A 19,839-nucleotide genomic window follows, 5' to 3' on the forward strand; every position below is an offset into this window, starting at 1 on the left:
GGTACTGGAACTTGGGCTTCAATACTTTCCTGAGCTCCGATAGCGCCAGTAGATCAAAGTCTTGTGCAGCTGCGTCCGGCTGTTCTGATTGGCATGCAGGGGAGGGCTGTCTTGCCTCATCTCTGGTCAGGCACGGTAACTGCTGGCTCACAGGTGCAGTACGGCGTGAGTTCGGATCAGACTCGCTATTCGAGGGTCCAAGATGGGCGATGTGCTCCTTGCTGCTCGCTACCCATGTGCTGAATAGCTTGTAAGCATCGAGCAGAAGCTGCTCATGGTCAGCATGGCGTTTGTTCGCTTCTTCACGTCTGACTTCGGCGCCAATGTCGTGCTCTGACACCTTTCCTCTCTTCCTTTTTCTCTTTCCTGTTGGAGCTGGAGTAGATGCAACCCCATTGTCGTGTGCTCCATCAGCAGCTTCCTGAAGGTAGCCCTGGTCTGCAGGATCAACACTTGGGCCTGCTGAAGGAGTACTTGATTGGTATGGACTCGCAAGGCTGAATTGATTTGCGAGCGGCGTGTATTGTCTGTAGTGCTTGCCAATCTCCTCTGCACAATTCAAAACAGCTGTCGTGTCAGAGAGCCAGATCATAGCGTGCAGCCAGCACCAAAGGTCTCTGCCTTAGCACGAGCATGTCCCCGGTTTCAGATACTTCAGGGTGTTATAAGAATGATTGCCTTTCCTGAGTTGTGGAAACTGAGACCTGCCTGGTCAAGCAGCTGTCGGAAATTTTGCCGAAAGGAGCAGGAACGCCTGCAACGCGCGCCCACCACCAGCTTCCTTGTGAACTCCACCCGGGCGTCGTGTGGAAATGAACTTCTTTCAGGTCCTTGTGTATCAATAAATTCTGTAGAATAGACCTTCGAATCGACACAGAGGCTTTTGCCAGCACTTCAGATAGAAGGGTGCTACAGGTGTGACTATGCATGCTTTCTATGCAAATCAGACTAAACAAGGACAATCTTGACAAGCAGGAAGATGGACTGATTGACAGTAATCAAAGAGTACACAAAAACGAAGATGTATCTAGCTCTTTGACCAAAATTTGCATTGCGAACTGTTTGAAAAGAGTTTCATAGCTACTGGGTTCCAACAGTCTCACCGAAGGTCTGGATACTTGTGCTAATGACTGATTTGCCTCCTTATCAATTGGTGCAGTTGTGAAGCCCGATGTTGGACTACGTCTGCATCTTCACCAAGGGTGGAGCACTTCTATGGACGTGGAGCCTGATGTCTGGCACTGCGCTGAGGGGTAACCCCGTGGATGCACTCATTCGCAACTGGCTACTGGAGGAGCGGTCTGGGGAGAGCAGTTTCACCTACACACCGCCCAATGGGGCAGCATACAGCCTCAAATGGACACTGCACAATGTGGGTGCTTCTTGTCTTCAAACTTGTCCTGGATACCTTGTACCTGTCTCTCTCTAGAAAGAATTGAAGCAATAAGGTGTTCCCACGAAGTTCTTCTGCAACTTGCTGGAACAAAGCAACGTTCAAGCAGCCCACAAAAGTGCAGATTGGGGATGCCCGGGAATTCCAGGAGAGTCTGTGAAGGTGGCCACATGATGTGTGCTGCAGGGATTGGGGCTGGTGTTTGTGGCGGTGTATCAGAGGGCGCTCAAGCTGCTGTATGTGGACGAGCTGCTGGAGAGGATGAAGGCAGAGTTCCCCAAGCACTACCAGCCCAAGTGCTTTGACTATCCCGCCTTCACAGACTCTTTCGAGAAGGCGCGTGCAGAACTGGAGGGTGCAGCAGATGCCAACAAGCGGGGAGTACAACCCAAACCGCCCCTGCCTAGAAAGGTGAACTTGATGCTTTTTTGTCTGTCATCAGCAGCCCTGTCCCATTCACAGAAAGCCTTAAGTACCCTCATGAGCCTAATAGCCTGATGGGGATCAGCTTGGCTGATCCCTGCCCAGTTTCAATGTGAGGGATTTCTCTCAGTGAGGTAAAATGGGGCATCAATGCTCAGCTCGGCTCTGTAGGGGGTGGATAAAAGCATGGCGGGGAGCGATCAAATAGGCAGCAAGAAGGGTGGCGACAGCGATGCGGAGGGCGCGACCGTGCCTGTCTCAGCGGTCGCCAACGGGAGTTTGACCCCTGGCACCACCGACAAGGACAGCTCTGGTGCGCCCCCCTGGTCAACACAGTGTTTTCCTACACAATGTAATGTGTCAGACACTGTAGTCTCTTGAAAGCCCCAACTTATGGGACAGCGATCTCAAAGCTGGCACAATCTGCTTTCCCTTGAAGAGATGACAGCCCAAAATTGGGATGACCTGCCTCCTTGGACACACGAGTGGCGAAAGTCAGGTAACAAGCAGGAACGAGTAATTATTGGCATGCATGACTGAACAGGAGATGACGGGGATGACGAGGCGGGAGCGTTTGACGTGAGCACGATCAAGGGCAAGCTGGCCAAGCGCGCATCGGCCGGCGCCAAGCGCGGCAAGAAGACTGCTGTGGAGGACAAGAAGAAGAAGGACGAGCCAAAGAAACCTAAGCAGAAGGTGCAGCCTCTGCAAACTATGTTGCGTGCACCCTCGATCAGTCTTGACCCACTTGCAAATGTGGAGATTTTCAGTGACATTTAGCACCCTTAATGACCATATAGCTCCCCAAATGCTTCCCAGGCTGATCTCTTTCAGGGTGCACAAATGATCAGCATTAGTTAACCTCCTTCAAGGGCACATGCAGGGACACAAGCGCTGTTTGCATGTTGGCTCATGTGACAGTGCGCATGCCTATACTCAAAGAGGTTCTATGCAGAATTGGTGGCTTCTGCCCAGGTGGCGCGCAAGTGGGGGGATGAGGCAAAGGAGGACGTGGTGCTGGACTACTCGGAGAAGGCGGCGGCTGACTCGGACGGCGGCGCGGCACAGCCCGAAATCGCGGCCATGGCCGACCTGACGCTCAAATCGCGCGTCGACGACGACGCCGATGATGTGAACGATGACACCGAGGACGAAGGTGCGAACAGGAAGAGCACAATTGTCTTTTTCTCTCCTTTGTTGTTTGCGCTTGAGGTTCATGGTTGAGGGTGAAAACACAAGTGGAAGCAACATGCGTAGACACAAATGGATGCACAAGAGGGCCTCACACATCTATGCCGGCCATGATGGAAGTTTAGCTCGGCTCAACCCTTGATTAGAGGGAGGTCTATCGATGTGAATGCTAGCCAACCAGGCATTCCCTGCATGTGCACAAAGCAAGCTGGTTATGGAAGGTCTGAGGAAGGGGTCAGGCCTGAACAGAATCTATTCAGAAACAAACGCTGTCTGTGCAGAAGAAGAAGAAGAGGAGGCAGCAGAGGCGGGTGGTGCCAAGGGCCGGGCGGCGAAGGGAGCGAGCAGCCTGTTGGGCTCGTTCGTGCGCAACATAACGACGAGCGTGGTGGGCACGGCGGCTCTGACGCGCGAGGACATCGTGCCGGCGCTGCAGGGCCTCAAGAAGAAGCTCATGGAGCGCAACGTCGCCGAGGGCATCGCTGAAAAGTGCGGCTCACCAGACCAGCGCTGTCCTGTTTGACTTGATGACTTTGGCGGCCCCTGCAGGATCACGTATCTGCGGCAGACAGCAGTTGGCGCGTGCAGGTTTTCTCATTTGTGGCAGATAGCTGTTCTGTCATGTGGTGAGGGTGTGGCTGTTGAGGTAGACCGAGCAGGAGTTGGGTCTCTGCACCATTCTCGCGACCATTTTCTGCTCGGAGGCCATGTCAGCCAGACCTCCATTTGATGGCAAATCGGCTGCCTGCAGCTACCCCCAATGTCAAGATTATCAACTCGGCACCTGTCATTTTTAGGCCTTCAAAATATTGCAGTATTGCTGATATGCGCTGCCGTATGTGCACTGGTGGATCTCTCTCGACTCTATGGCTGTGAGGTTACTCCTCGTAGAATTGAAGCACGCAGACGATTCCGCGCCATCAATTCCCTGCTGAACCCCAGTTTGGATCTGGCGAGTCCAACAAGGGGCAGGATGCTGGCAGCTTGTAATGCAGCTTGTCTGCAGGCGCCCCTTGCCTGTTGGCAGGAACAGCGAGTACCATGAGTATTGATAGTGAACCCATGTGCACCCCTGACCTAGTGTTCCACCGTTCCAGGGTGGTGGAGTCGGTGGCAGCCAACCTGGAGGGCCAACGTCTGGGCAGCTTCACGCGCGTCTCATCGGCCGTGCGCGCGGCCGTCGAGCAGGCGCTTCACCGAATCCTGACGCCGCGCCGATCCATCGACATCCTGCGGGACATCGCCCTGGCCAAGGCGCGGGGGAAGCCCTACACGATTGTGTTCGTGGGCGTCAACGGCGTCGGCAAGTCCACCAACCTCGCCAAGATCGCCTACTGGCTCCTGCAGAACGAAGTCTCGGTGCGCGCCCCCAGACCTGTGTCCTCCTGTCTCGCGGCTGCAGCATTTTAAATCTACTTTTAGGCCAATCGACCTCAGGTCGATCTGCCTTTGCGATCACTTGCCACCCCGGAATTTCTCTATCATATACCCCTTGGAGTCAGGGGTAAATGATAATTATAGAGCAGCATTCAGCCAGCTTTTTAAAAAGCAAGCAAGAAGCAAGATTCCATCGAGTCGATTGGCCATGGCGGGCGCCACTTGTTTTATCAAAACATACAGTATATATCGTAAAGATTGCAATATCATTATGCTGTTGCCTGATGCCAGAGGCACAGTTGACCTGACAGATGCTTGATGAGAGGACTTGATACAGCAGAAACGTCGGAGAATCTTCCCTGTGGCCCTGGTCTCCAATAGATGTATAGTCTGCCGGCATGGATATCGTCAGGGTGGGTCGAGTGTCCCTTAGCCCCCGACAATATCACATCAGCACGCCTTCAGAGGCATGTTGCAAATCTGCATTCAAATGGCAATTGTCCCGCTGGCGCCTCTTAAAGTCTGCTAATGTGCGGTGGTCTGGGGCCTTGTTCGCCACATGTCATCGTCCTCAGGCAGGATGCACCCATCACAACGGCAGGTTGAGGGTTGCATCAATGTGGTAGGAGACAACTGCTATCAGAGATGGCGGCAATGCCAGAGACTGGCATAGCTACTTGCATATTATATCTGTGGCATGGCCTCCAGTTCACTTAAGGTGCAAATCAAAGCCACCATAATACAGCAGACGGGAGGCCCAAAAGCATTGACCACCAGGCATGACCAAGCCGAATATCTTAAGATTGGGATGAACATCTGAATGCGTGCACGCGCGCAGGTGATGATAGCGGCGTGCGACACGTTCCGCAGCGGTGCGGTGGAGCAGCTGAAGACGCACTGCGCGCGGCTGGGGGTGCCCCTCTACGAGCGCGGCTACGAGAAGGACCCGGCCAAGGTCGCCTACGAGGCCCAGCGCGCCGCCGAACGCTCCCACAAAGACGTGCTGCTCGTCGACACCGCCGGTACAGCAGCCTTGCCTCCCTCTACTGTTTTTGAAGCGCGACTTGGTGCCCTTCAAAGAGGCAGCCCTTCTCCCCTTCTTGGAGCTCGCATTGCTGTCATGTTGTGTATCCTGTTGAGACCTGGTCTCGGTGATCAGGCAGCTGGGCAAGCTGAGGCTTACTAATTTGGCCCCCATGTGTCGAGCTTGTCAGGAAAGCACATGGCCGCGAAGAAGAGTGCTCCAGTCCTGCTGTAAAACGCAGAATGCAAGAGTGCCCAGCACAGGAGTTGCTCATAATGCCAAGGTTGGCCTATGGCTGCACAGGCAAGAGTTTGTGATGTGTCTTGCACCGCAGCAGTCCTGAGCGCCCTCCAATGGCAATTTTCAAACTGAAATTGAAGATGCTGCCGTTGACAGAATTTGAATTAAAAAGCTGCTGGTACTGCAGGGCGCATGCAGGACAACGAGCCACTGATGCGCGCGCTGAGCAACCTGATCACGGTCAACTCCCCCGACCTGGTGCTGTTTGTGGGGGAAGCCCTGGTGGGCAACGACGCTGTGGACCAGCTCACCAAGTTCAACCAGCGCCTGTCCGACCTGGCCACGGACGCCGCCACCGCACACACCATCGACGGCATCCTGCTCACCAAGTTTGACACCATCGACGACAAGGTATTATCATAACGCCAGTGGAAACTTGTGTCATGATGTTGGTTAGATCTGCAAAATTAATAGATGCCAGGCTGTTGCGTGCGGCTCGGCCGGGTCGTGTACTGCTGAGCAGGTTTGACACCATCGATGATAATGTAGCGCGCTCCTGGATGTGAGTTTATGGCCTCAATGCGCAATCCCTACATTTGGTGATTTGGAGTGGGACCCCTGCAGTTCAGTGGTGCGCATATCTCTCCTGCGCATATTTTTCCTGGCTAAATGATATTGTGGCATTGGAGATCGCAAGAGGAGTGGCTGTTGGGTTTGGGAATGTGTGGCAGGGTGAAAGGGCATGAATCTCCCAAGACATCACTCCTACTGGCATGCTGGAAGTAGGGATATTCGTGCTGGGAGATGTGTGCTCTTATCTGTTCTGTGAAACTTGGCACAGCTGGAGATGTCCTGCCGCAGTCCTGGCAGCACAATAAGTACGTGCAGCACTCATTTGTGGACAATGCATTCTACATGTACCGCTCCTGACAGTGGTTTGTTGGTGCAGGTGGGGGCCGCGCTGTCCATGGTGTACACATCCGGGGCGCCCATCATGTTTGTGGGCTGCGGCCAGACCTACGTAGACCTCAAGCGCCTCAACGTCAAGTCTGTTGTGCGCAGCCTGCTCAAGTGAGGCTGCAGGGCCGCTGCTTTGAGGGAGCAGCAAGGGGCAGAGTTCTGCCAGCGATGTCCCGTACGAAGGGCTCTGGCATGTAGATCACTGGGCCTGCAAATTCTGGCCGGTTTTTAGAATTCAGTGAGGTGCAGTCTGTTGGCTTGGTAGAAAGTAATAAGTTGTTGAGTGTTGCTGTTGTGTCAGGGACTGCCCTACAGTATTGTGGTTGTACACGTTTTGTCCGGGCAAACTGACTCTGACAGATCTTCAAGACATAGTGTGATATGCATAACAAACCTCTGCTCTAAAATTTCTCGAAAACATGAATACAAGGGATGTCAGATGTTGCCATGCGAAAGTGGATGAGAGTATTGTGTCAACGGCGCAAGCACCCTGCTATAAAATTATAATTATAATTTATAAATCTCATGAAAAGCCATACTCAATCACGCTTTACAGAAGTTTCGGTTTGGATCGGAATCTTCCCTCATATGCATACCCCCACATCAGAGCTCACAGGTACAAAGCACGCCATGACGGTACATCACGCCATGTACTCAAAATTTTGCGTCTCTCACACACAAACAAATGTCAGCAACTTCCAAATCCTGTGCTGAAATCTCAAAGAAGTTTGAAAAAATTCTGGCAGCTTACATATGCTGCGCATCACTCTGTACATGAACATGGTATCTTTCCTGCGGCAGCTTAGATCCTCTTGTTCCTCAGAGTGTCCGCCGGGTTAGGCAGGTCGTTTGCCAGTCCCTTTGCCTGCATGGATAACAGTCCATACGTCAGAGGTAACCCAAAAATCACATCCCTAGAGGTTGCATATAGGACCAGTGTCAGGGTGACACGATATAGATCTGCATTCAGAAGTATATTCAGATGCGGGCTAACTGCTGCAAATGATACGAACTGCCACTGCGATATAAGTGTGAATACAGACCCGTGCGCTCGAACACACAGCATACTGTGAATAGCTAAGTTGGACACTTTGAGAAGTCAGAGAGTTGATAAGGGCCTCACGTTTCCCTTGACCTTGTCAGCTGCGGCACTGGGGTCGGGCAGATTCCTGCCTAGCTCCTTGCCCGCGCCCTTGGCCTGCAAGCAATCCAAAAGATTGAGATTCATCCTTCCCACGCTAACAAAGGTGTTGGAAGATACACAGTAGTGCAAGAAGTTCTCTGGGCTATCCACTGTGTTTCAAGGGGGCGTGGGCGTCACTGCCTGTTGTGACAGTAAAAGATCTCATGGGCATATACAAGGAACAGCTCATTTGGACTGGTAGCCATAATTTGCTGTGCAAGGAGTCGCACCTTGTCAACAGCCTCTGATGGGTCCGGAACACTGTTGACGGCGTCCTTCACAATACCCTTCGCCTGCACACACACAACAGATAGATTCACTGCACAGTCAGCATGATGAAATGTGGTAGGTAAGGACTCCTTCAGCATCTGTCAGCATTCTTCTCACGCCTGATAGCTTACTGGACACAGATAACTTCCAGGAGGGAGACGTAGTAGACTCTGCTCCTCACAATGCAGGGTGAGACACCGATCGAGAGCAAGTGCAGAGGTTTCAATAAACAATTTAACGAGTCGATTACCTTGTCAGCAAAGCCGGTGCTGTCAAATGGGTTAGGCAGGTCGGAGGCGTTGGGCAGCTCAGAAAGGTCGGGGGTGATGTTCTGGGCAGCCTTCAGGGTGGCATCAGTGGAGGCCTTGGCCACATTGTTCAGCTTGCCATCCTGCTGGCTCACTCCATTGAGGCCTGCAAACCATGGAAGCCAATCAATCAGTCAAATGGAAGTGCGCCTGACCAGGAAAGAAATGCTGAGATCAAATTGGCAGTAAATCCCGTTGCCTGACCTGTACAAAGGGGGAAATCAACCCTCCACAAGGGGGCACCCAGGTCGAGCCTCAAACAGCATGCAGTTGGATGGCGCTCAGATTGAGATTTTCATCCAAGGAAGACATGCTGGGAGGGGGTTACTCACCCTTGGTGCCAGGCTGGATCTTGTCGCCGATGTTGTCTGGGTCAGTGTCAATTCCCAGCTTCTTCTGCAGCTCGTCACCTGACAAACAGTGCACAAGTGCTCAATAAGAATCCTTGAGATATTGCCTGGCAGCTCTTAGAGCATTAAGGCTATCCGTGAATATGTAAAGCACCCATGATAAATTTTCACCGATGAGACAGCAAGCAGTGCCCGGCTGTCAAAGCATGATTCATAGTTGAGATATTTCCAATGCGGTGTGGAGCAGTAGGCATGCACACCTGTCCTGAAGAATGAGCTGGGCAGGTCAGTGGCCTCCTTGTTCTGGGCTGGGGCCCCCAACTTCCCAGCACTGCCAGTGCCAGTAGTGTCAATTGCCAAGGCGGGAGCTGCCATTACACAACACATGCGTCAGTGCACTGCAGCAGGCAAGACCATCAAGACGATCACGGCCAAACCACAGTGACATTGTCGACCGTTTTGAAATAGGTATTTATTGGATTAACCAGAATGCGAAAGGTGTCAGCAAGGAAGGGACCGCACCTGCTGCCGATCCAAGGAGCAGCTGGGCTGCAGCCAACGCTCCAAGGGCGTGGCTCACGTTCCTGGAAAGCGATGCATCGTTGTCCTGCACATATATCAGACCTCCTCAGAATGTGGTGAGCAATGCCTTTACATTCTCGACTCCTGGAACCGGTGATGGGGGTCGGCATCGACTCCTCGTCGAACAGTAAGAAGGTCACACGATTGCACATCTTAAGATAAACAAGTAACATGCAAGATATCTTGAACAATTAATTTGGCCTTATCAAATAGCAATGTCCCATCTCTGAAGAAGTAGGAGTATCCATCTGTCAATATCGACCGTACCTCTGCTATCATAGTTTTACAAAAGACGGTTCAATTCATACTGACTGGTTTGATGCAAGAATAAAGATATATCCGTACCTTAGCAGCATTGCAGACGATTGATCGGCGTGCTACTGGGCTGCGAGCCTTAAGGTGTGACCTTTGTGCACGGGTCCTCACGGTGTTCTGTGCGACGAAAGCTTGCTTCAACGTGGCGGTCGACATCTTGTGGTTTCTTTAGATCCTTATTCAATGGTGACAGCTGAATGCTAATGATGATTATTCTGGAAGAGGAGGATAGGTTTGTATTTTAGGACCGACGATCTGCTTATTATTTCCTGCCTGCACCTGTACTGCACCTGTCTGAGTCAATATCTAGGTGGGTCTCTCTCATCTGTAATCAGGTTCCAGCACCATGCACACTTTCTTCTACCTTGTGCACTTGTCATTATTGTCTGCAGATTATTTAGTACAACATCGAAGGTACACTGGCATTGGCCACGTGTGCCTGGTATTCACTGGCAGTTCAAGGTATACCGCAGGTCAAAATCGCAATCATCATGATCATGAGACAGATGCGGCTGTCAGCATCACCGGGGTGCCAGCACATTGCATTCCCTTGAACCTAGCACAGGCCAACAAGAAGGCCCTCGCCCTTGGGAACAGGGGATTCTGATTCTTTGCTCATGTCACACTCTGTCGCCATACCATTTGACAGCACAGTAGCTGTAATTCTGTCTGTCTGTGCAATGCAGAGGCAGCTGCTAAGATAGCAGTCACAGCTGGCTGCACCCGTGGGCCTCAAGCTTGCCATTTGCCCAAGCAGTGCAAGTTCGGATCTGTGAGTCAGCAGAAACATTGCGCCCCCGGATCACTGCTGAGAAGCTCCCATCGACTCGATCCCATTTGGATGACTAGCCGTCTCAGACAGTGGTCATGATTGTGCGGATGCTGGCATCGAAGCTTGGGGAGGTGATGGGCTGCAAGCACACATGAAGCTTTCAGCCGCACTGCACATGTTAAGAGTCAGAGTTTGGGTGTGGATCTGTGTGGCAAGATAACACGATGTCCAGAAGGAGCTCCCAGGCCCTGAGTTATGTCTGTGGCTAATCACGCAGAGTTGCATGTGCCACTGGGTTCTGGAGCAGCGCAGATGGCACACCGTGTTGACAGTGTAGAAGGGATTGGAGACTGCATCGATGAAGGCAGCATGGAAGCGCTTGAATATCTGCAGCAGGCATGCGCAGTCATCATCAGTCAAGACAAAACTTTGACAGAACAGCATCGGCATTCAAAATAGAAAGAGAAAAATTTGATTGACTATTCAAAGAGTGCAGATGATGCAAATGTGAGGAATTGAGATACCAGGCGCATCTCATCATCCTTTGGTGCGACATCATCGAGCACCAGTATGAACTTCATCCTTGTGTTGCTCACATACCTGTCCACACACGTATACTGTCAAGTACTTCACGTTTGCATATCGTGGAGGAATCCCAGACTCTGCCCATGATCGTACGAGCAGGCATGAGGAGAGATACTCTGCTCGAGCTCACCCATACACTCTGAAGTCTTCAGTTGGGTAAAGCAAGCCAAGGTAGGCATCAGAGGGCTCTCCTGGCGTTTTCTGGGGCTGCAGCACTGCATACAGGCAGGTTCACACCTCTCAGACTCGCCTTGACGGCCATCACCTTCAGCACTATACACGCTTCATGCAGACATATGAAACTCTCAGATGACTTACATTTCTCCTCGACTGCGTCCAGAGAGCAGTGGACGATGTAGTGAAAGCGCAGAGCGCCCTCACTCCCCGTTCCTGCTTGCTGGAAAGTCTCCAAGTAGAGAGGATTGTTCTGCAAAGGATGTCCAGCAACACAGATTTCGATTGCATCTTGGAAACCTTTATTACGGCAGCAGCGATGACAGCATATGAAGCGCCGGTTTATTCTTTGCACATCACCTCTGGCTTGTCTTCTAAGGTACAGGATCTGCTCACTGGGTGCTCAGAAATTTAGAAAAAGCCGATTCATTCACGTACCTGCTGCCCGATGACCGCCGCACAGACAATCATATCGTCCTATAGTATACCATTTAGGAGCTTTCCGCACTTCGATATTCACCAATAGCCTGAAAAGACAGCGGCATCTAAGAATCAGCACAAACCTGCACGAGATTTTATGCCAGCAATCATCACTCTATGCTTCACAGAGTCGATCTAATATGTGACCTAAAGTCGAAAATAAATCAGATCAGCTCTGCGCAAAAATATTGCTCAAAATGTGTCGCAGCTGCTGCAGCCTATACAGGCATATGCGCATGCAGAAGTGCATGGGCCGAATTCCAGCTGCTCACTGAAAATTTTGCAGCACTTCATAATTTAAGCTTTTATAAATCGAAGATGTAAGTTCATTCAGTCATGCAGCACTGGGCGGTCGCCATGATATTGGCAGCAAGTCCCTCACTCGCGACCCACGTGCACTGTGGCACACATGCAAACTTTGCTGCGCACATCATGATGCATGCAGTAGGAGTGCCACGAGAGCATCAAAGCATGCAGGGCTGCACAACAAAACGATGCCAAGAATCTCGCATGCAAAAGTGTTGCAGCGCTATCAACGCTATAAATATTACCATGTGAAAGCATGTCCACCAAATCCGATTCTGAGTTACAAAATATCTTCGCGCACAGTCTTGACTCAAGTCACATTTCAGCAAAACAATGGTGCAATACTCATGGGGGCTGCGTGCAAATGATGCCTTGCAAGGGAACCTGGGCACCTGCAGGGGTTCGAACCCGGGCGCCAGGAGATTTTCCTAGGGCATTGCTGTATAGAACATTTGCACATCAGGTCATGGCCAAAATTCTGCACATGATGCTGGCTGCTGGATCTAATAGGCCTGAGATTGAAAAGATTGATTACTATGGTTGATTAGCTACATAATAATTCGGTAAGACCTTTAGGACTTGACACCGCCAACGGACACTCCGGACTCCAAGGGCATCACTGCGATATGAGCTTGAAATGTTCCAAAGCCTCAGAGATTCCCCCGGCACACCGCTGACTTGCCTGCACACACATCAGCATGCTATCACCGCTGACAGTCTTCTTCAGAACTGACACCGCCCACCTTCCCCTCAACAAGCAGCTAACAGCCTCAACACTACTCATGCATTTACATTGGGAGCCCACCTGGAAGATCTGGGGGGAGGCGTTTGCGTTGCACCAGTCCTTGAGCTCATCGTGCGCATTCACCACCATGCAGCCGCGCACGCCGGGCACAGCAAACAGCTCAACGTCATTGCCCGAGTCCCCGCACACCATCACCCCGTCCTTGGGGGCATTGCCGGCCTCCTTGATCTGCACACAACACCCGTGCTGGCTCCCTTGGCAGTAATTATTTCACTGTGCAGCTGGGCACATGTCATCTGACCTTTCACCAATCATGAGGACACCCAACACGACTGCATTTGGAAATACCCACACCCAACTGGACAAGAGGCGTCGGTGCTGCGGTGAAGCTGATTCGATGCTAACGAGTGAAAAGTTATCCACGGAGATATACACCAAGCTCAGGTTTTGAGAGGGGCCAAGTGTATCCATTTACACCAGAGGCATTGTAGAAGGGATGCGCACCTGTCTGAGCAGGAACTCCAGGCCTTTGCCCTTGCTGGCGCCCTCCGGCAGGATGTCCAGGTCCACTCCACCGCTGTAGATGAGCTTTGCGCGCACGCCTGCCTGGCTCAGAGCGTCCTGCAGCCTGGAAATGACCCCTTTGGCCTCGTCACCCTTCACTCCCACGTAATAGCTCAGCTTGTGCGGCCGCTGCTCGCTCTCTGCCTGCTCGCCACATTGGTCAATTAGTCATTGCATGATCACAGCATTTCAGTGTCACAACACCACGATCCAGGGTTGAAGGCAGTGCTGCGACTACAAAAAGATAGGACTGTTGGGTTTTGGGCAAAGAGGAGCTTGCCTGTGGGGAGAGTTCTGAGAATTTGCCAGCAATCTCGATGGCTTTGGCACGGTCCCATCCCTGGTCCAGCTCTGCGGCCCAATCCTTGTTGGCTTCTGGGGAGGTCCCAGCAGCCTCAAAGAAGATCTCGGTGCCCACAGAGCACACCAGCACGTCCGGATTCCCCAGAGGGACCTCTTTCTGCAGCAGCATCCACCAATTGATACCAATTAATTTATTTAGCCTTCCTTTCTTGACATTCAATGGACCACTGGTTGTACTGCTCTGATATGCACAGTTGTGAGGCACAACTTCAGATGGTGAGGTACTTTCTAATTCAATGTAAGGAACTGGATGGGTGTCGGTTTTCACCCTGAGCTCGCTGTACAAGGCGTGCGACCTTCCAGTGGAGAAGACCAACAGAGAGTCCTTTGCAAACTTTGACTCCCACAGCTGATTGAATGCGTTCAGAGCCTTGTTCTCCTTATCGTTGTGGTCCACCTGCATGAATGTAGATCTCTTCATTCCTGTCTTAAGGATTGAGAGGCCCGATGCCCTATTGTAGGACTGGGCATGGCAGCCACTGCTTCTGGCCGCTCCACTTACGTCTCTCTGACTGAGAGGCGTCAAAAGCTCAAATTGAGGTTTGCAAATGAACACAATGTCCCTTAAGCCTGTACGCATCACAAGTGCTGCCCAATCATGCCAGGATCCCTCACCATGGTCCAGTCCAGGTCTGAGACTAGGATGAAGCGGTGAGGGTGCGAAAGAACGTTCGCAGCCATGCTCTCTTCGCTTACTGCACTCCTTGAAAGCAATCTCCTTGTTGCAGCAGAGTGTTCTTGCTGGTTCCACAGACAGAGAGTCGTTGTTCTCACGGTTTTTGGCCCCAATCGCGATCCGGCAGTCTTCTTCGGGTCGACAACAGTCTTCCTCAACAAGCTACAGACGCTATTATATTGGACACCGCTGAGATGCATTGGATTCCAGAGGAAGAGTTGATGCTCTAGCTTTGACACTCGTCGAGAAGCTGAGCGGACCTGCGGGTCCACTCTGATACCGGCGTTCCCTTCTAAACAGTGGTTATGCCTGCATTTCTCCTTATTAACGTGCATTGAATCAGAGATCCACCTCTCATGTGATTGTGTAACGTGCTGAAGCAACTATAAAGTGCACATCGCCTGCTGAAAGCCTCGTTTTAGCGAAGATCGCTAGTGTCTGACGTAGGCCAGGCAGAAAATAAAGCAACTATCGTTACTGATCCCTCACAATTTGAGGAGAGACAGAGAAAATGTCTCTTTCGAATTATCAGCAAAGAACACAGGGACACAGCGTCCGCTGAAGATCAGCTCATTTCGGCGACTTCTGTTTTACAGTAGAAGAACGTCGTTCATTAGTCGTTATGAAAGACGAGTAGGACAGACTGATCTTGAATAATAAGATATTTGCACTTGCTGCACTCTCTATATGAACTAACAGGACCGCAGCCATCAGTATAGAGGACTTGCATTCTTGTGAAGGCTGCTATGCCGATCCTGAACTCCACCACAGCGCCACAGCTTGCTGCGGCTTCAATAAAGGGCTACAGAGAGCTCCTGCGAAAGCTGAGGCGGGAGCAAGCGACAGAAGACGCCACCCTCCTCCAGCAGGCGAAGGAGCGCGTTCAGCTGTACAAGCAGAGGAAACAAGCCAAGGAGCCTTTGGATCCTCGGCGCGCCTTCTCAAGGCTTCGTGACAAAGTGCTGGAAGCTAAGGAGGACCTGGCACAGCTCAAGAGAGAGAAGGCTGGCTTGCTGCGCGCCACCTATGCAGCTGTCCGGGGAGAGAGACCCTCCGTTCCAGATGATCTGGCTGTCATTGGCAAGGATGGCCCCTTCAGGGTGAGATCATCGACACCTCTGTGCATTTGACACTGCATGTGCTTTGTGCCTTCAATACTGAACAGTCTCTGAGGCACACTCATCGACCTCTGACCCCAACAGTCTAATGGGAGCCTACACTGGATCATTCAGTGCAGGGTTTTGGTGCGGGCACTTTGAAGAGTCATTTAAAACAAACTTAAATTTTTTTTGCAGGCGATCACACTAGCGGCGTTGGGTGTGGCCTCCAAACTGTTCATGGGAGCACTGAGCAGCACATCAGTGGAGGGTGCCAGCATCATCAGCAGCGCTCTCGACAGGCCCAAGGGACAGGTGCGCCTCTACTCAAATCTCAATGTAGATTTTAACGAGTATGACATCATGTAATCATGCTATGTAGCGCAGCAAGAGCCTGCCCTCTACAGCTGTAACTGGCTGCTGATCCCAATGTTGTCAGCCCCATCAGGCTCAATTGCCTGAGTTTTCAGGGAGGGGCAAGCCCGTGACACCACCAAGTCGATCTTTTACACATGGCTGCTGCTGTTGTGTGGGTCAAAATTCCTCAATGCTCAACAAGTACCCATCCCGCTGGCGGTTGTAGAGTCTCTCTTGGTAGATTTCAATCACTCCTTATTAAATGTCATATGGCTCTCAGTAGGTTTTAATTGCCGCATGTCTACGCCTCTCAGTATGCTTCAAGCGCCCGTGGTCATGCATTTGCAGAGGGTACTGAAAAGTACCGGAAAAGAACAAATTGAAAAGTACCCCCTGGCGTTTGCTTATTGGTACTTGAGTTGATGAGTAGATTGCTGTGGGTGGGCAGGCGCTGATAACGGTGAGCAACCACGTTGCGTCGCTGGACGATCCGCTGGCGACGGCTGCGCTGCTGCCGATGGGGGCGCTGCTGCGGCCGAGCGCGCTGCGGTGGACGCTCTGCGCCACCGACCGATGCTTCACCAACCCCGCCGCCTCAGCCTTCTTCCGCGCCGCCAAGGTGCCGCTTTCAAGATTCTTCTGGTGCAACTCGAGTAGCTCAGCGGACTGCAGGGCTTCCATATTGCAAATTTACGGATGCACAGCACATGTTCATGTTGCACTTACAGTATGTAATATATGAGGCTGACAATGGTCTCCTCTCTATTTGGGAAAGCCTCCTTTTTGGGTCTCTCAACAAGACATTCCCTCACAGAGTTCCGCCGTTTGCCGGCCTCATCCTAGCACTGGCATCAGTGCGGCAAGAGTGTTGAGGGCATCATGTCGTTACCATTCAGCATTTGTCATCACAGGACTAAAATGATGTTCTTGGGTGTGTCCAAAGCAATGGCCAGTGAGTGAAAACAAACAAGGTGCAGATCAATATCACTAGTAAATTGCTGACACTTGTCAGAATGACATCTTCTGAACATTGACATATATTGAGACATATTGCATGTCATGGGCAGGTGCTGCCGGTGGAGCGGGGTGCTGGGATGGAGCAGGCGGGCATGCGCGCGGCGGAGGCGCGGCTGGCGGCGGGGGACTGGGTGCATGTGTTTCCGGAGGGAACGCGCAGCCGCGACGGCCGCATGGGCCACGCGCGCAAAGGCGTCGGCCGCCTCGTTGCCGCCTGCAGGCAGACCCCCCTCGGTACTTTCCAACCCAATCTTAAGATATTCGGCTTGGTCATGCCTGGTGGTGAATGTTTTTGGGCCTCCCGTCTGCTCTATGATGGTGGCTTCGAATTGCACCTTATGTGAACCGGAGGCCATGCCACAGATATAAAATGCAAGTCGTAATGCCAGTCTCCGGCATGGCCGCCCATTTCTGATAGCAGTTGTCTCCTACCACATTGATACTGCAGACAAGAGGCCCGTCTTTTTTTCCCCCATTGTGCCGGCCCAATTGTCCAACATGACACCCCAGTATATGTCTTGTACGACTCTAGCTCAGCGCCTGCGATCAGCACGTAATGCTAATTGACAGCGAGCATTGACAGTGTCCCGCAAAATGCTAGTGGTGCCGTTCGTGCGAGTATGAGCGCTTGCTGTCCGCACGTTCTGTTGTCTGACAGTGATTATTGATAGCGCCATGCATGCATGCAGTGTACTGTTTGTGCAATACGGCATGAGCGCCTGCTGTCAGGCCAGTCCCTTATCTGACAGCCTTTATTGACAAAGGCTGCCAAAGACAAAGACGCTGTTTTATTGACAGCGTCCTGTATGCTGCCCGTGGTTCTATTTATGCACTCGGGCATGAGTGCCTGCTATCAGGACATATAGTAGTGCGCCAGCATATATTCACAGAGCTGTGCATGCATGCAGTGGTGCCGTTTGTGCACTCGGGAATGGACGCGGTGGTGCCGCGGGGGTCGGCGCTGCCACGGCCGGGGCGCTCGGTGCGGCTGCTGGTGGGGGACCCCATCCTGGTGGCCGACCTCATGCGCACGGCCGAGGAGCAGGCCTGGCCCGACGACCGCCTCTACATCGCCATCGCAGACCGCATTGGCGCCCACCTGCACGCCCTCAAGGCCCGGCTCGAGGACGCCCCGCTGTCGCAGGTGCGGCAACCTGCTAACATTTATTGCCCAGCGTGTTGACTTGCTCGGGGTTTTCTTTTGTCAAGGCTGCCCGCCAAGTGGGGTGGCTGTTTAGGAAGGGCATGGGGAACAGGCCAGTGGAAGGGGTGAAAATGTTACAGCCTCTGAAAGGTGGCATTGCAGTGACAGATCGTCCCTCCGATACAAGCACAATATGTAAAGTCATGTTCCTGTGTTTTGCTGGATGTCGATTACAGACCAGTTTGCAACTCCAATGGAACTGCGGGCGATGATATGTGTCTCGCTGGATCTCTTCAAGGCTGCTGTGATGTCACGGCAGGTTGTGAGGGAGCGGCCGGCGGTGGATGACTCAGAGGCGCTGCTGCCGCTGATAGAGCAGGAGCTGGACTCCTTGAGCCACGCCCTGGCGCGGCCGAGCGCTCGGCAGACCAGCGGCCTCTCCTCTGTCAGCAGCCGCGCGCAGGAGAGCTTCGCAGCAGCCATGGCTCCCCCTCTACGGCGAGAAAGGTGCGCGTAAGAATAGCGTCCTTCCATGATCAACTCGTCTGTTGGGGCCTTGTGTGTGCCCTGTTATTGAGGCGTTGGTGTGCAATTCATTGAGCTGGCAGCCAGGCCTTGAATTTGCCTGTGACTTTTACTTTAAAAAACATCACAGCCATATGATAAACCAGCCTGCTGCATTGTGATGTGAAACAGATCACCTGCCGGGGCATTTAGTCACTGCTGTCATCCAGTTGATGGCTGCTGCATGCCCAGCCAAGCCTCTGAGCTCTTTTATAGTATGTTTACAATTGCTCATGGCATCTGAAAAGCCACCTTATAATGAGCATGAGTGTGCAGGAGCGCTAGATGGGAGCAGTATTCCCCTCGGGGAGAGAGCACAAGGGGCAGCGAAAGTGCAGCACTGGAGCTGTTAAGGGGCTCTATTGCAGACAGGGGCGTGGCAGGGGCGTTGCAGGCAGCTGTGGCCTATTCCAGCCAGCGGATGCAGGCTGCACATCAGATGATGGCGGTGTGAGATATTTGGGAGTGGAGTATGCCCTGAGGATGAGGAGAGCGCAGAGAAGACTAGCATGTTAGCAATGAGGAGCAGCTGCCATGGTTAAACTCGTCACCTTTAAACTGGGAAGATGTGGCCGCACTGTAGCTCTGCATCTGGGCTCATCATGTGCTCCTGACTGACCTTGTCGAAGTCATGCCATCTCCCTAAATTTTTCTGAATTTTGAATTCTAGACCAAAGAGTTTTAGATCAAAGTGCTAATGCCAGCATCCAATGCTTGAATCGCAACAGTCGTCATATGGATGCTGAAACAATAATGCGCGCATTTTGACTACGGTAATTGGATCTGAAAACATAGATAATCTACCACTTTTGAACATATAGAAGTGCTGCCAATCGTTTTAGACATGCGAACATGGCATTGTCAGGTGTTTGCCTATTATCCAGTTCTGGAAGCTGTCTGCAGGCTACTGGGCGTGTGAAGATCATCCCATGACAGGCAAGGTGTGTGGCAACACCTGTGAATTTGGGCATGTTGCAAGCATAGCAACTTATATATATTGTGCACATCAACTGTCATCGTTCTCAGGACAGCGGCAATGGGAATGTCTTGGGCTGTCCTGGAGGATCAAGCCTGCTCTGTGAATGTTGCTTCGTGGATTTCCACACGACAGACCATAAGAGAATTCGCTTTCCTGCTGCCTTGAGCAATCTCCAGCTTGCAACACGCCGTTGCTTGTGTGCTACGTGGGCAATGTGGGCAAGCAGAAGTGGTTTCAATATTGAACCAAGGTTATGAATGGTGCTTTGCAGGAGTGGTGTCGATATGGTGCTGCGTTGTGGCGCTCTTTCTCATGTTCCTGCGGCGCTCGTGGGGCCCACCTGTGTTGGCAAGCCAGCGGAGCCTCTCACGGCCACTTATGCACTGGCGCGCTGATACAA

General features: G+C 52.1%; 5 protein-coding genes across 5 annotated transcripts; 2 read left to right on the forward strand and 3 right to left on the reverse strand.

The window, feature by feature from the left end:
• Window positions 1-1,171: 1,171 nt before the first annotated feature.
• COCSUDRAFT_36425 (SRP54-domain-containing protein) lies at window positions 1,172-6,723 on the forward strand (the record flags this gene model as incomplete). Its single annotated transcript, XM_005647925.1, has 9 exons — window positions 1,172-1,372; window positions 1,580-1,774; window positions 1,988-2,129; window positions 2,361-2,512; window positions 3,240-3,496; window positions 4,105-4,366; window positions 5,223-5,406; window positions 5,836-6,059; window positions 6,598-6,723. 9 exons carry the CDS (start codon window positions 1,172-1,174, stop codon window positions 6,721-6,723), a joined length of 1,743 nt encoding a protein of 580 aa, XP_005647982.1.
• Window positions 6,724-7,410: 687 nt separating this feature from the next.
• Window positions 7,411-9,580, reverse strand: COCSUDRAFT_62976 (hypothetical protein; the record flags this gene model as incomplete). The annotated part of the gene is made up of 8 exons (XM_005647926.1): window positions 7,411-7,473; window positions 7,732-7,806; window positions 8,022-8,084; window positions 8,312-8,475; window positions 8,702-8,779; window positions 8,980-9,087; window positions 9,242-9,326; window positions 9,569-9,580. The coding sequence occupies 8 exons, from the start codon at window positions 9,578-9,580 to the stop codon at window positions 7,411-7,413; spliced, it is 648 nt and encodes a 215-aa protein (XP_005647983.1).
• A 360-nt stretch (window positions 9,581-9,940) lies between these two features.
• Window positions 9,941-11,767, reverse strand: COCSUDRAFT_53338 (Sedlin). The gene is made up of 6 exons (XM_005647927.1): window positions 11,586-11,767; window positions 11,292-11,400; window positions 11,104-11,188; window positions 10,913-10,988; window positions 10,710-10,775; window positions 9,941-10,527 (listed from the first exon to the last, which is right to left on the reverse strand). The coding sequence occupies exons 1-6, from the start codon at window positions 11,616-11,618 to the stop codon at window positions 10,471-10,473; spliced, it is 426 nt and encodes a 141-aa protein (XP_005647984.1). The 5' UTR covers window positions 11,619-11,767; the 3' UTR covers window positions 9,941-10,470.
• Window positions 11,768-12,549: 782 nt separating this feature from the next.
• Window positions 12,550-14,286, reverse strand: COCSUDRAFT_15248 (sucrose phosphatase; the record flags this gene model as incomplete). The annotated part of the gene is made up of 6 exons (XM_005647928.1): window positions 12,550-12,615; window positions 12,739-12,906; window positions 13,183-13,378; window positions 13,494-13,702; window positions 13,874-14,002; window positions 14,221-14,286. The coding sequence occupies 6 exons, from the start codon at window positions 14,284-14,286 to the stop codon at window positions 12,550-12,552; spliced, it is 834 nt and encodes a 277-aa protein (XP_005647985.1).
• Window positions 14,287-16,174: 1,888 nt separating this feature from the next.
• On the forward strand, window positions 16,175-17,935 carry COCSUDRAFT_15166 (glycerol-3-phosphate 1-acyltransferase; the record flags this gene model as incomplete). The annotated part of the gene is made up of 3 exons (XM_005647929.1): window positions 16,175-16,354; window positions 16,803-16,986; window positions 17,661-17,935. Coding segments are annotated over 3 exons (639 nt in total), but the record flags the coding sequence as incomplete, so codon positions are not given.
• Window positions 17,936-19,839: the final 1,904 nt, after the last annotated feature.

Source organism: Coccomyxa subellipsoidea, assembly GCF_000258705.1.
Source record: "Coccomyxa subellipsoidea C-169, whole genome shotgun sequence".
Lineage (NCBI taxonomy): Eukaryota > Viridiplantae > Chlorophyta > Trebouxiophyceae > Coccomyxaceae > Coccomyxa > Coccomyxa subellipsoidea.

Bases quoted from the DNA above. Each gene is read 5' to 3' on its own strand.
- COCSUDRAFT_53338 (XM_005647927.1), bottom strand. From the start codon at position 11,618: ATGATTGTCTGTGCGGCGGTCATCGGGCAGCAG. The intron at 10,989-11,103 runs GTGAGCTCGAGC...GTGTGTGGACAG, and splicing joins GAAGACTTCAGAGTGTATGG to GTATGTGAGCAACACAAGGA. The intron at 10,776-10,912 runs GTATCTCAATTC...TGCCTGCTGCAG, and splicing joins AGGATGATGAGATGCGCCTG to ATATTCAAGCGCTTCCATGC.